At 53.5% G+C, this 14,541-nt stretch overlaps 1 protein-coding gene across 1 annotated transcript; it reads right to left on the bottom strand.

Annotated features, from left to right (window-relative positions):
* Positions 1 to 321: 321 nt before the first annotated feature.
* Positions 322 to 9,608, bottom strand: Osgin1 (oxidative stress induced growth inhibitor 1). The gene is made up of 6 exons (XM_051168718.1): positions 9,446 to 9,608; positions 5,625 to 5,711; positions 4,374 to 4,510; positions 3,812 to 4,003; positions 3,580 to 3,671; positions 322 to 1,634 (listed from the first exon to the last, which is right to left on the bottom strand). The coding sequence occupies exons 2-6, from the start codon at positions 5,689 to 5,691 to the stop codon at positions 686 to 688; spliced, it is 1,437 nt and encodes a 478-aa protein (XP_051024675.1). The 5' UTR covers positions 5,692 to 5,711; positions 9,446 to 9,608; the 3' UTR covers positions 322 to 685.
* Between the last annotated feature and the right edge of the window lie 4,933 nt (positions 9,609 to 14,541).

Raw genomic sequence — 14,541 nt, 5'->3', positions numbered from 1 at the left:
CAGAGACTTAGTTAGACTAGAGAGACCCGAATAAGGCCTCTCCCGCCTTAGGCCCCCCCCCCCCCGCCTCCCCCGGAGGCTGGACACCAGCCTGCGCAGAGGCCCTGAAGCAGGCAGCAGGGAGGTAGGTCTAGGAGACTGACGAACAGACCAGGGAATTACAGGGTGGACAGGGCTGCAGCCCAGACTCTGGAGAGTCTCTGGCACATGCCCATGGATCCTCCACCACTGGGGCCCCATCCCTTGTGCCCCTGGAGCCGTGGGCCTGGGCAGGGTCTGTCCGTATAGCCACTCCCCCAAGCAGAGACGCCTTACAAACAGTGGAGGCACAGCTGGTTTTATTATGGACCTGATTCTGAAAGGTTGGGCCTGGAGCCTCCTAGCTGAGCATTCAGCTGGTCCTGGGATTCCAGCACACCTGTCAGCTTCAAGGGGGCCTAGGCCCCTCTGCCTTATGGCTACTGCTCCCACCTTGGGCTTTGACTAGCCTGAGGGTAGGGCAGCTTATGTTCCCCGTGCCTCTGTGCAGATAGTCCATCCACAGGGCTCAATTCTTCACTTCCTGGCGGGGAGACTGGTCCCGCATGGGAACTCTTTAGTTGGGCTCATGTCCCATCTGGCTGTGGTGAGCTCCTCCTCCTCCTCCTCCTCTTCAGGGCATGGGTGTCAGGGTTTCTGGCTGGTGTTAAGGTGGCTTCCTGATCTCCTTCCTCAGCAGGGAGCTGGCAGCAGCCAGGGCCCCACCTTGGACGAACCTCACAAAATTATCCCCAGCCAGTGGCCCCAGGGCATACAGGCCCTCCTGGTGAGTGCTCTCGTGGGTGAAGGGGTCCACATCGATGGGATTCCTCTTGGGGCTCAATGGCTGGTCTGGGTCTATGACCAAGTCAGCACCAGCCCTGGGGAGGTAAGAGAGGTTGGGGTGGGAGCCGATGAGAACCAGCACCATGGAGACTCCAAAGAGCTGCTGGCCCCCCTGTGGGTCCTGGAACACTGCCTGATGGTCCTCCTTGAAGAGCAGTGGTCGGTGCTCCGGGAGGCTGCGGTAGCCCTCATAGGGGCTAGGTGACAAGATGGACTGATCGCGCATCATCTGCTGCACCTTGTGGTATTCAGGGTACAGCATCTTAGGCAGCTGGTTGAATACCAGGCCGGGGTCATGCACAGACCGGCGGAAGGCATGGATCACCTGGATATTGTAGTGGCGAGCAAAAAGGACAGCGTCGGCAGCAGACAGCCCAGCTCCCACAATCAGCACCGGGTCTGAGGTTGGGTTCACAGTGCCTGCCCGAAGGGCTGCCTCCAAGGCTGACAGCTCATGGTGGACGAAGGGCAGGGTCTCTCCTGGGATGCCTAGCATGGCTGGGCTGTCAAAGGTGCCTGTGGCCAGGACCACGTTCCGGGCCCACAGTGAGAAGGGCTGGCGGCTGTGGTCCTTGGCAATCAAGTAGCCGTTCACTTGGAAGAGGGGGCCGGGTGCCTGGGCCTCAGGGCTGCTGTGTTCAGACTCTGCCTGCTCCACAGCAGTGACCACTGCACCAGAGACAAAGTTGTGACTTAGACCCTTCTTGGTCACATAGTCCCTGTAGTAGTGGGCGATGTCACCAGCTGTGGCTCTGCTGTTCCGGAGACCTCTGAAGAGGAAGCAGATATGGGGGCTGGGTGTCAGGGGCAGGCTTGGAGGTAGGCAATGGCCAGTGGGGACAGCACTCTCAGCTGAGGCCAGGCTTTGCTGTCCTTTGTTTAAAGTGGAATTAACAAGGGTACCTCCCAAAGCGTGAGACTCCCTTTGCCTCAGTTTCCCTATGTGTCAGTCAGGGTGGTGAGTGTGTCAGGATCATCCCTTGAGGGTCTTGGGAGAGCCTACAAGGTTGGGTGCAAACCAAGTACCTTGACTGGAACTTGAGCATAGGGGTGACATGTCTGGGCTGGCCAGACAATAATGCTATTATCACAATGGGTAATAACAGTCCAAAAGCTGGTGACTACCAGCACTCAGGAGGCTGAGGCAGGAAGTTCACAGTTTAAGGCCAGCCTTCCATGGCAAGACAGATCCTGCCTCAAAAACTCAAAGCTCAAAAGGTCTATGTAATGCAGTAAGATCTCACATCTATAAAGTTCAGAATGAGTTCAAGAGTCTATGGCAGCTAGAGTTAAGACCGAGGCTGTTGCTGGAGGAGGGGAGGAGAGGATGAGTGGAGGGCAGTGGGGTGCTTGGTGGTGGCCTCAGAATGTGGCCTTGAGTGCCATGGCAAGGTGTTCCTTGGTGGTCCTTGGGGCTTCTCTACCTTTTCTGTGTGAGTCCCCGCTCCCACCCCAACCCTTCAAGTGAGGGCTGAACCGGGGCCTTGCACTTGGTGGGCAAGCAGTCTACCACTGAGCTAAATCCCCACCCTTGTGAATCGCATCCTGATTGAAGTGTGGACTTAAAAATATCCCACGGGGGGGTGGGGGTGGGGGGTGGGCTGGAGAGATGGCTCAGCAGTTAAGAGCACTGCCTGCTCTTCCAAAGGACCCGGGTTCAATTCCCAGCACCCACATGGCGGCTCACAATTGTCTGTAACTCCAAGATCTGACACTCTTATACTAAGGTACATAAAAATTAAAATTAAATAAATTATTTTTTAAAAATTAAAAAAATATATCCCACGGAGGGGCTGGAGAGATGGCTCAGTGGTTAAGAGCACCCCCTGCTCTTTCCAGAGGTCCTGAGTTCAATTCCCAGCACCCACATGGTGGCTCACAGCCATCTATAATGATATCTGGTGCCCTCTTCTGCAGATAAAGCACTTGTATACTATAGATAAAGATAAATACATCTTTTTTTAAAAAGCCCACTAAAGGCCTTAGCAGGTCGTGAGCCACACAGGAAAGGCATGGGGGGGCATGGGGGGCTGCTTCATCATTTCCACTGCCATTTTGGTTGTATCTCTTTCCTTTCTAGGTACAGTGGCTACAGGGCCTTAACACTGGTGGGGAGTTGGCCTGTCATAACCTTAGACTTCCCTGTACCTTGTTGTATGACTCCACATATCTGAAGTTACCCTGTGCAGGATATATGGCTGAGGATGACCGAAAGGCCAGGATGCGCTCAGGCCACAAGGGAGCTATAGGCTTTGTTTCTGTCTGTCATTTCTCCAGTCCTCTCCACCCCCCACCCCTACCCCCACTTGTGTGTGTGTGTGTCTGGGTCTGTATATGCGTGTGAAAACTGTAACAGAGAACTTTCCCGAGGCTACCTGCAGAGCTGTTTACCACGATGGCACACTAGAGAGGAGCAAGTGGCTGGTAGTGGATCACTGGAGTGGGATAGTGGCTGAATCAGGGACATGGCCCCTTTAGGAACATTACAAAGCTGTGTAAAAGGAAAGGTACAAGCACTGTGGCTTCACCATAAGATCTTATGCAAAAAGGTAAGTGAGACTCAAGCCTCTGTCACTACACAACCCTGACACCCCTTCTTCATCTGCAGAGACAGAGTCCATCAGCATCAGAACCTAGAGAGGCTAGGTGCATCTGTCTGTGTGTAGGGGCATCTCTTCTGCTCCACCCCCCTCCAGCATCCCAGGGCCCCCTTACCTGCATTTCTTCCGCATCCAGTCCTTAACCAGCAGGTCTGGAAGACTCATCCACTGGCCTTGGCTCAAGGTCACCATGGAGCCTTCGATAGACTATGGAGGAAAGAGCTCTCAGGCCCAGCTCTGACGGCCAGCACCACTCCCTCCCCTCTCCAGGGTTGAGGGGGCCATGGGGGAGACACAGGAAGAAAAGGCGTGAGGGAGAACAGGAGTGGCTCCCAGATGACACTCACATGCCAGGCACCACCTGGGGGGTTCCGCCCCAGGACAAGGTGGGGAACAGCACGCTCCTTCTGCCACTTCCAGGTGAGCACAGAGTCCATGTTGCCCCCAAAGTCTGTGTCAGGGCGCAAGAGGGCATCGAAGAGCAGGGCCACAGGGCTCTGGCTTCGGCCTTCAAGGCCTTCAGAAAGGTACTCCAGGTCCTGAGGGGGCGGGGTGTAGGGGGAGGGCACAGGTCAATGGGATCCCCCTTGTGTAGCAGAATCCCACCTTGAGGCTGAGGGAGACTGGTCACACAGAGACCTCTATGCTGAGTATTTTGGGGACTGTCATGTGGTCCCTCTGGGAACCCATGTCCTCCATGAGTGTCTTGGAGGGAATCCCTCATTGAGAACCGTGAGTCTAATGCCTGGTCAGACAGTGGACACGCATCAGTGGAAGACCCGCCCAGTGTCTTTTTTTTCCAGTTTTATGGTTGGTCTGGCAGACTCCTCTTTTCTGCCCTTGTTCTTCCAGGGACCCCTGGCTTTTCTCTAGGAGAATGCCCCTCCCAAACTCATGTCTCAGACTCACCTGGTCCAGAATGGAGATCCCTCGAGCCTCAGCCAGCTTTCTCTGCAGCAGAGGGTGTGGGTGGACGGCTCCTGGTTTTACGTAGGGGATGTGGCCAGACAACAGGTAAGACAGGCAGATACCCGAGGGACCATTGCCTGCAGAGACAGCAAGGTTGGGGCGACTCAGCCTGGCTGGCTACGCCTTCATGAAAGAAAACATTCATTTACCAAGCTCATAACTGTGTCGGATGTAATACTGATCAGAAACAGTAGTCAGAGCCAGGTGTGGTGGCGCACGCCTTTAATCCCAGCACTCGGGAGGCAGAGGCAGGCAGATCACTGTGAGTTTGAGGCCAGCCTGGTCTACAAAGCAAAAAAAAAAAAAAAAAAAAAGACTTCCTGTGTACGGGTCTGGGGTGAAGAGTTTCTAAGGGTAGCACTGCAGTGATACCAGTGAAGGAAGGGGCGCCAGTATTCCCTCTTTTTGTGCTTGAGGAAATGGGCAGAGAGAGGCTAAGTAAGTGGCCTGTGTTCACACAGCTGACAAAAGGCTAAGCAAGGATTCACACTCAGAGAGACAGACCCTATAGCCATTCAAGCCTGACACTTGGGAGGCTGAGGCAGGAGGATCTGAGGTTTAAGGCCAGTCTGGGCAACTTAGTGAGCCCCAAAGTAAAAGTAAAGTAAAAGGGAGGTGGGGTTGTGGCAGAGTGCTTGCCTATGCTAGGAGGGTTGTGACAATGACTTGGAGGTGACAATCAGTAGGATGGGTTGCTTTAAGCCGTGTGTGTGTGTGTGTGTGTGTGTGTGTGTGTGTGTGTGTGTGTGTGGTGTTGGGGGTTGGGTGCTATTGGGAGTGGAGGGGTGGTGAGGGCTATTTCCGAGGCTGAGTGGACCAAAGCTCCCCCTAGCTGGGATCAGAGGTCCCTCTGCCCATCTTAGCCATTTCTCCCAGTCCTTATTGCCTCCGTCTGTTTTTAACTTTTAAAATGCCCACTCATTGGTTCTACCATTCGCTCGCATTCCCCTTCTCAGTTTTGCACAGCTGAGGACAGGAACCGTGGGCCGTATCTTCCCCAATGGGCATCTAGCACAATGTAGACACTGGGCAACGGTACAATGTTTATCCACATAGTGCTGGCCTTCGGTAAGCAGCTAGCTTCATTTAGAGACAACCGTCTAGAGGCCTGCGTTTCGCTGGTCTCAGACCCAGGGTCCCAGGAGCACCAGTGTATCCCCAACCCTGCCAATGAGACATTTCGACACTTACCGATGATAACCACTGGGAGGGGCTCTGAGCTGCTGGACTTGAGGGAGTCACACCTCCAGGAGCTCATAGCTGGGGTTGGCAGCTGACCTGGGAAGCAGAGCAACGAGAAAGCCCTTGTAGTCAGGCTGAGGACTATATGCCAATTCTCAGCTTCACCTTGGAACTCAGGGAAGAATGCAGGACCCCTGAGGGCAGCCACAAAATGTGCTTCATCTCTCCCTCCCCCTCCCACATTCTCTGCATCCAACACGCCTGTCCTCAGCCACATCCCCAGCAGCCTGGGGACCAGAAGCCACTAACTCCACTGAGATTTATGCCATCCATATCCCCACTTCATCTCAAGGAGCGGAGCCTCTGCCCAGTAAGGGAGCAAGGCAAGACTTCTTTGGTAACTGCAGTGCCACCACCCCACTTCCTCTCTGATGACACTGCTCTTTTCCAAACCTGAGCCTTAGTAGGCTGTGCAAGTAGGAGAATGTTCTGGAACACCTACTGGGACAGATATACTGCCCGGAAGGCCCTGCCTGACCTCTTGCTCAGGGCGGGGCTGGACCTTGGACTTGGGGAGACTGACAGTTGGATTTGGAAAGATGCCAGCAAGCCCTGATTTTGGAGTTCCTGGGCCCCCTGCTGGCCACAATGCCTAATTGTTCAAAGCATTGGAGCTGCCTTCTAGGCTAGCAGCCCCGTGTCTATGGGGGTGGACCTCAATGGAAGAGCAGAGCCCTCCCATGCTGACCTGGGGAGGTTGCTGCTGGCTAATGATGAATAAGACTCCCGGCCACTGTGCGGCCACTGTGCGGTCCCTGAGAGCCGCATGTTCACCTTGAGGCAGCACACTGGTCTGTGGTCACATCCCCAGAACTCTTACAGAGGAGGTGGAGTTCTGGGAGTTATATGTGCACTCTCAGAGTGGGCAGACAATGACGCACCTTTACGCAAATCCTTCCCAGGCCAACAAAACACAGATGAAACTGTGACTGTGTGCATCTCCCACCAGGCAAGTCTAACCAGTCAGACGGGACAACTGACCTCCTAGCAGCTTGCACCTGCTGGCATTCAGTGCTCCTCCTCTGCGGGGGGCTGTGAGAGGTGAATCCCACAAGGGGAGGACCCTGCCAGTGGGATATGCCCTGCACCTTATTTGTGGGCTCACAGCTGGGTTGCCCAGGAACCATCTTTCTAGCCTCAGCTGTGCTCAGGCTTGGCCCCGTGTCCCCAGCTTCCCCTGGGTCCTCTTCCTCCTCCTCCTTCCCAGGAGAGTGCACGTGGCTTCCTGCTGATATTGGAGACCACGTGGCATTCCCCATACAAGGCCTAAGAGGATACCCAGGTAACATGACCGATGGCAATAATTGTAACAGCCTGTGCCAGGCATCTCCAGACTTCTGCAGAGCTGGTACCATGCAAGTTTCAATCCTCTACGCACCGCAGTTTATGCTTTTAATATTTATCTGGGTCGTTAAAAGTACTCCTATGATCACTCCAATGTTACAGGTAGAGAAACTGAGGCTAGGGAGCTTTGTACAGATATCAATGTTCTGCAAGAAGCCTGTTCCACCTCCAGTCAGCTGGACTGGACTTGAGCTGGGCCACCCTGCTCCAGAGCCATCTCTGAGCCCCTGCAGGTGTAGGGGACTGGAGGTTGTTTCCTTTTGCCCTGCAGCAGATTCTGGCCCCAATGTCCTGGAGGAGGGTCAGTTTCTCACTAACAGGATTCAGGCAGCAGTTCTTGGAGGGAGGCACCTACCCGGTGCACTCAGGGCACAAGTGAAAGGCTGGGGCTTCCCCCTCCTGTCTTTGTTACCCCAGGAACAGCAGCACCCTGCAGGGTGTTTCCTGTGCGTTATCTCCTTTAATCCTCACACCAACCCACTTCTCAGATGAGGAGACTGAGGCTTGGGGGTAAAACCATGCTCCCCAAGGTTTCAGAGCAGGTCCTGAACAGAACTGAAATTTGATTCCTGTGGGCATAACCATTCTAGACATTCTAAAACCCATGAAAAGAGCATGCCAACCATCCCCAGAGACCTGAGGCACTGACTCCTTCCTTCTCTTAATACCCCAGCAGCATTCAGCTACCTCCTGGTGCCAGCAGGAGGCCCTGTCACACAGGCCAGATCCATGGGGATGCCCTAGTTGCGTCACAGGAAGTAGGCTTGACTAATATATTGGAGGACTTTGCACTCCAGACCAGCTCCCTCTCCCAGCTGGCAGAAGCTTCACCTGCAGCTGTGGGATGCCTTACACATGAGGTCACCACCAGGCCTGACCCCCACAGGTCACATCCCCCAAGCTGCTCACCCTCACAACCACCCACAAATACCTACTTGTAAAGCAAAACACCTTCTCCCTACTTCAGTTCCACCCACAGGCTTAGTTTGTACAGTTGGAATAAGCTAGTTTATTTGAGACACAGTCTCATGTAGTCCAGGCTTTAAACTAGAATTATCCTGGGCTGGCCTTGAACTCTTGATCCTCCTGTCTGTACACCCCGCCCCCAAGTACTCCGATTGCAGGATGGAGCCACCACCTCCAGCTTAAAATAACCCACTTTTAAAGTGCTGGTATCTTTCTACGTCCCTCTGATTGGGCAATGCTGACAGCAACAGCCAACGTTCTTAGTTGCTGGTTTGAGGGGCCAGGGAGTGGCTCGATGGGTAGAGAGAGTGCTTGCCTCACAGCATGAGGACCTGAGTTCAGATGCCTCACACCCCTGTGAAAGGCAGATGTTTATAATCACATCTGGAGACAGAGAGGAGGCCCCTGGAGATTGCTTGCCAGCCAGCTGATGGTAGCCAGGCTCTGTCCAGGGGAGCCAGGGGCAGCTGACCTGTTACACAAAGATAGTGACCTGATATCTTCCCCAGAACCCACAGAAAGACGGAAGGAAAAAACTGACCCCCTGACCCCTGATGGTGGTTGTCTTCCACACATGCGCTCTAGAGGAAGAGGGAGGAGGAGGAGGAGGAGGAGGAGGAGGAGGAAGAGGAGGAGGAGGAGAAAATAAGGTGGACAAAGAGGAAGATGCTAGACATTGACCTCTGACCTCCACAGGTATGAACACATAAAAATGAGGAGCAGAATTTCTCAGAAGTGGCGATAGCTGCCCTGGCATTACACTGCAGATATTTCTAAGGTTATGAAATTGTCACACTAGGGAGGGTTGGGAGCCATGTACCGTTTGCCTCTAAGACAGCCAACAGCTGGAGTTTCTTATGCCCACTGCACGAACAAACTAACTGATGCAGGGTGGAGGGAGGCATCTAGTCTACCTCTCAGTCAGCCTAGTTGGGCCACTCTGTTCCCAAATAACAGTGACAGCTGCTAGCAACACAAAGCCCTGGGGCACAAGGAAGTGCACAGTCAGCCAAGTGTTACCTGGCCTTAGTCACACTGAACCCTCATTCTCAGTGCCCGCCCCACCTGTGCCCGAGAATACCTCATGGCCCACCACTACTTTCTCCAAAGCACCTTCCATATGCCAAGTGCCCAGGAACCCTTGGCTGTGCCCATCTGTGCCAGCTACACAGGACACCAGAAAAGCACTTCACTGGGCTGTAGACACAGTAACTGTGGATGCCTCGCAGGAGCTAGGCTACAATACTTCTTCCTGTCAGAACAGCTAGCTCTTCCATGGGCTGAGATGAGGCTCCTGGGCTGGAGGCTGTTGGGGGCAGGGCCTCAGATACCTGGATGTGGACACGGCTGGGAGGAGCAGGGAGAATTCCCAGAGTCCTGCTCAGGACCCGACTACTTACTGCCCAGCCCCTGCCCCATTACTTTTGTTTCCCACCCACAACCTCTCCCAGGCCACTCACCTGATGGACAGTAGCTGGAGGGAGCTGGTGAGCCTGGGTTGGCTGGACACTCAGAAGAACTTGAGAGACTTTGTCACTGTGTCCCACTGCAAGAACAGGATGCCCATTAGCCCTGGGGATCCCAGAGACTGTGTGAGGCCCAAGGCTAGCAGGGGTATTTCACAGCGGGGTTGGAAGGAGGCGGAGGCAGAGGCGGGGCCAGGAAAATCACTTTCATAAGCGTGAGTCAGCAGGGGCCCCTGGGTGAATGAACTTGCCCCTGGCCAGCCTTAAAGGGCCCCTGCTGGTCAGCTCCCTTCTTTCTAGGCTCAGTCTGAAGGAGGAACTAGTGACCCTTGAAAGAGACCACTTGGTATCTTCCTTACTGGACAGTGACCTTTGTCATGTGTAATTGAAATGACTGGCCAAATGGCCCCTGAAGAACTGAAGGCACCTCTTCTGCGAAGCTTCCACCCCAGCTTGTGTGGGGCATGGGCGGGGTGGTGGTAGTGCAGAAAATACCCTCAGTCACCAGCCTGACCCCCCACAATCCCCACTCAGAAATTTCCTGGTTGAAGGCTCTGGACAAACCTCAGTTCTCCCATCTGAAAAGTGGGGTTAAGTCTGACTCCCTCCTGTGTGCGGTGTGTGTGTGTGTGTGTGTGTGTGTGTGTGTGTGTGTATGTGTGTGTATGTATGTGATCTCCTTGGTCCTCAAAGATGTCTCTTCCTGTAGGGGGTCACACCCATCTGCTACACTGTTCTTGTGTTCCCTGGGCAGGAGCTGGGTCCTGGGGAGGTGTTGCTTGCTTCACACTGGGTCTGGAATAGCACTTTCCACACAGGTGTTCAGTATTTGCTCAACAGAAGGAAGTTGGACAGGGGTTTAGATCTGAGCACAGACCTTAGTGGCCATTACCTATTCCTGTCATTATCAGCTGTCACCCTCATGGTCCTCTCTGCCCCAGGACCAGGACTGGGGGTGTCAGGCTCCTGTTCTAAGTACCAACTTTAAGAAGGACTTCAAACACTCACTAATCAAGAAAGTGACACTTTGATGCAATTTTCTAAAATAAAAAATAAAGACAAATGCCAGATGGAGAAATCTTCACAGTTGTAAAGAAAGGCAGGGTCCTTAGGCCCACCTTGTGAACAGCCTCCAGCTGTGAGAGGCTTGGCTGCTAGCACAGCATTTTTATTTTAAAATTTTGATATTTTGCTTTTTCTGGATTAAAAAAATATTATTCAAAATACTACGTATAGGTCTAGGGGAATAGCACAGTTAAAGCCTGTGCGTAGCACTGCATGAGGCCCTAGCTTCAAGGCCTAGTACCACTAAAAAGCAAATAGGCCCTCCGCAAACCCCTGCATGTACTCAGATGTGTATGTTCAAACCCTGGGCTCAGGTTGGGAGATGGCTCAGTGACAGAACATTTGCCCATCATACTCTCTCTCTCTCTCTCTCTCTCTCTCTCTCTCTCTCTCTCTCTTAAGCCTTAGTCTGTACTAGTAGTTTCAATGGGAGTCTGTTCCCCAAGGAGTACATGGTCCAAACCACAACTGGCAGAGGGGCACCTCTTGCAGGGGTAGGTGAAGAGGGAGGCCATCTTGGGTTAGTAGGTAGGAGGCAGTGGTGGGTGGGGTGGGCAAGGCTGGCTGCTGGCAAGCCCACAGCTCCTGCCTGGCATCCTCCTCTGGGGAATTCTGGGATGCAATTGTTGCTTAGGATGAGAATCTTGGCTTAGTGCTCTGGTGTCTTCCTTCTCCTTCTTGAACAAGGCCATGCATTCTGTGTTTTCCATTTGCACTAGGCCTAGCAACTTTCCCAGCCTGAGTGGGAGCTGCCTTGGCTTTAGCTCTTCTGTTGAGACACTCCCCTCGGAGGCTTAGTTTAAACCAGGCTCAGCTGCAGTGGCTCCTAGGGCCAGGTGTGCTTTGTGACAAGGTAAGGCAACTCCCTCTGAAGGACCTGGGCAGTCTTAAAGTGTCCTTCCCACACACCAGGACCTCGGGTGGGTGGGGCCCTGAATTCAGTGAGGGATCTCGATGGCTGGAGTGCAGTTGCAGGGCACATCCTGGCTGCATCCTGCCCCCTCCCCATGCTTGGCTGCAACTTGCCCATGCTTTCAGATATGTAAACTGAGGCAGAGAGAGCATGAACCCAGGGTCAGGGATTCTTACTTTGGAGCCTCAGTTGCCAAGGGGAAAACTGGGAAAGATCGGGGACCATGACCTGGAAAGCCAGAAAGAAGGGACTGGTCTTTCTCCAGGCTGGCCCTGCCTATGGCCTTGGTCCCTCGTGTGGCAGGCACTTTGTGGACTTTCTCCTTCCTTGTTTACCTGTCCAGCGTTATCAGCAGTAGCACTATCAAGATGAAGATAGATACTGATGCCACAGAAAACAGGCAAAAGGGCACTGTCAGTGGGTGCAGAGGGGATTTGTGTAGCCAGCCCCTGCAGGCTGACAGGAATGGGCTGCTCCTCAGAGCTCCTGGGAGTGTCTGGATCCCTAACAGTCCTCCCTACTTGGGGGAGACAAGTAAACTAGCCAGGAAATCCACACAGGGTCCTAGGAAACTCAAACTTCAGACTCATGAGAAATGAGACGTTAGGACAGGTGCATCCTGGAAGACCCGCTTACACTAAAAGCTCACGAAGAAGGAAGCTAAGGTTCAGCTTGCTCAGAGAACTTGGCTTCCATTCAGTAACTCTGGCTACAAAATGTGCATAAGGTAACCACAGCCCAAAGAAGGAGCGTAAGTGCTGGGTGGAAAAGGCTGGGGAGATGGCTCACTATGAGCGCATGAGGACCTAAGTTCAGTTCCACAGCATCTATGTAAAAACTCTACTTGGTGACACACACCTGAAATTCCAGCACGGTGGTAGCAGGCAGATCCTGACTTGTTGGCCAGCTAGGCCGCGCCCCAGGCTCAAAGTGAGAGATTCTGTCTCAAAAACAAAACAAAACAAAACAAAACAAAACAAAACAAAACACCAAGGTAGAAAGCGATGAAGAAAGACATTTGATGTTGACTTCTGCCTCTGGACCTGTGCACATGTGCGCATGCGCACTCACACCTCACCCACAAATAGCATAAAATGTTACTACTTTTCATACAGATTTCTTTCTGCCCCCACAAGGCTGTAGATCAAATCCATGGCTTTGTAGACGCTAGGCCTACATCCACCTCTATGGCTCATATATGCCAGTAAAAAGGGGGGGATGTTGGGGCTGTAGCTCAGCGCCACAGTACATGCCCAGCACACTGGGGATTTGGGTTATGCCCCCAGAGCCACAGGAAAAAAGTTCACACATAAAATAAGGGAAACATTCGCACACAGGTGAAGTGTCTCCCTCTGCTCTGGAACCCTGCTGCATGCATCCCAGACCTCGCTCGCCTCAGGTGTCTGACGTGGGGTGGTAAGTGCTTAACATCCTCTTAGTCCCAGGAGTATGAGCCACCTGGAACATGACAGGGGCTGGGCAGAGTGACCTCTGAGACTCAGTTTCCCTATGTGAGCACTAATGCAGCCAGCATGGAGCTTCCTAGGTAGAAAAGGTCAATGGGTGTGTGCTGAAGGGAGGGCCTGGTGTGGGTGAGGGGTGAGGGGTGAGGGGTGAGGGGTGAGGGGGCTGCTCTCATCACTCCCGCAGGCTACTATACCATTTCTCTCTCCCCAGCCAATCCCAGAACCACCCAGCAGACCCTTTCTCCACCCAGCTTTATCGCTTCTTGTTCCCAGGCACCAGGCACTGAATAGATAGTTCTTATACAAGGCTACTCAGAGAAGTTCATCTAAAGCCCCAAGGTCACACAGCTTGAATGGTGGCAGAGCTTGGCATCACCAAGGAAAGGCTGACAGTGAAGAAAGCAGTGGTCTCAGCCTGTGGGTTGCATGTCAGATATTTGCATTATGATTCACAGCAGTAGCAAAATTACAGTTATGAAGTAATAAAACAATTTTATGGTCGGGGGGGGTGGTCACCACAGCATGAAGAACTGTATTAAAGGGTTGCAGCACCGGTGGAATAAAGGAAGAAAGTAAGAGGCTTAGGTGGGCAAGCGCAGAAGGTCCTGAGTGTCCAGTCCCTCCGACGGGTGAGCAGAGCTGTGCTCACGCACTGCCACATTCCAGGTGGGTTCGGCATGGTGCACACCAGCCCAGCAATGGGGGCAGGTGTAGCATTCTACTTAGTACCCAGTGCAGAAATGGAGGCCCTGAGCAATGGAAGCGATGGGACAGAGCTGGGTCTGTGACCTCACCTAGGTTGGGCTCTGTCACAAAAATCCCAGGCCCTTCTAGCACATGACACATAACCAATATTTGTTCAGGCTCAGTGTCTGGCTGGCCTTGAGCCTCAAATTCTTCAGCCCCTTCAGTGACCCAGAGGTGGCCAGATAGTTTAGCAACGACTAGTTTACAGATAAAGAAGCCCACAGAAGCTTCCCAAGGCCAGAAGTGGGGCGCAGGTTTCCACTACAGCCTATCCTGCCAGCAGAACACTGCTTGACACCTGGGACCCAGGGGGTGTGGCCAGTCTACTTAGTGATAACCACTGTGGGCCCTTAGGGAGATTGCCAAAGATGGGGACCCAGGACCCCCACGGGGGGGGGGAGGAGGAGAGAGGCTGAGCCCCAGGGTCTTATCCACACAGCGGGGAGGTGGGGAGGCTCCAAGGCCAGCAGCAGCAGCTTCCTCTACTGGCTTGGTTCCTTCCTCTTTCCCTTATTTAGCAAGAGGACATACTGGCGTGAGGAGATTAGTCTATGGCCTGGAAGGCTGCAGGTGTCCAAGGGTCCAGCCTGGTGTGCAAAAGCCTTCCATTGTGGCCTCTGGTCCCATCAGTTGAAGCTGTGTGACCTCAGGGAGGCTTAAGTTCTCTGGGCTATCTCACCCGTGAGATGGGAGCCCGCCTTCCATCAGGCTGCTTCCCCTGTCCATGCGGTCACATGGAGAGACTGAGGGGCATGCTGACTCCCCCAGGCACACATCCTAACTGGGGGCAGTGCTACCAGACAGACCCAAGAGCTCATGTCTAATCCTCCAGAGTTCTCCTGCCACAGGCCTGGGCTTCAGGGAATGAGCAATTGCAGTTTAGCAATCACCAGGGAGGC

Source organism: Acomys russatus, chromosome 26, assembly GCF_903995435.1.
Source record: "Acomys russatus chromosome 26, mAcoRus1.1, whole genome shotgun sequence".
In the NCBI taxonomy this organism is placed as follows: domain Eukaryota; kingdom Metazoa; phylum Chordata; class Mammalia; order Rodentia; family Muridae; genus Acomys; species Acomys russatus.
Note: the sequence above shows the minus strand (reverse complement) of the source record. Positions and strands in the feature narration are given on the sequence as shown.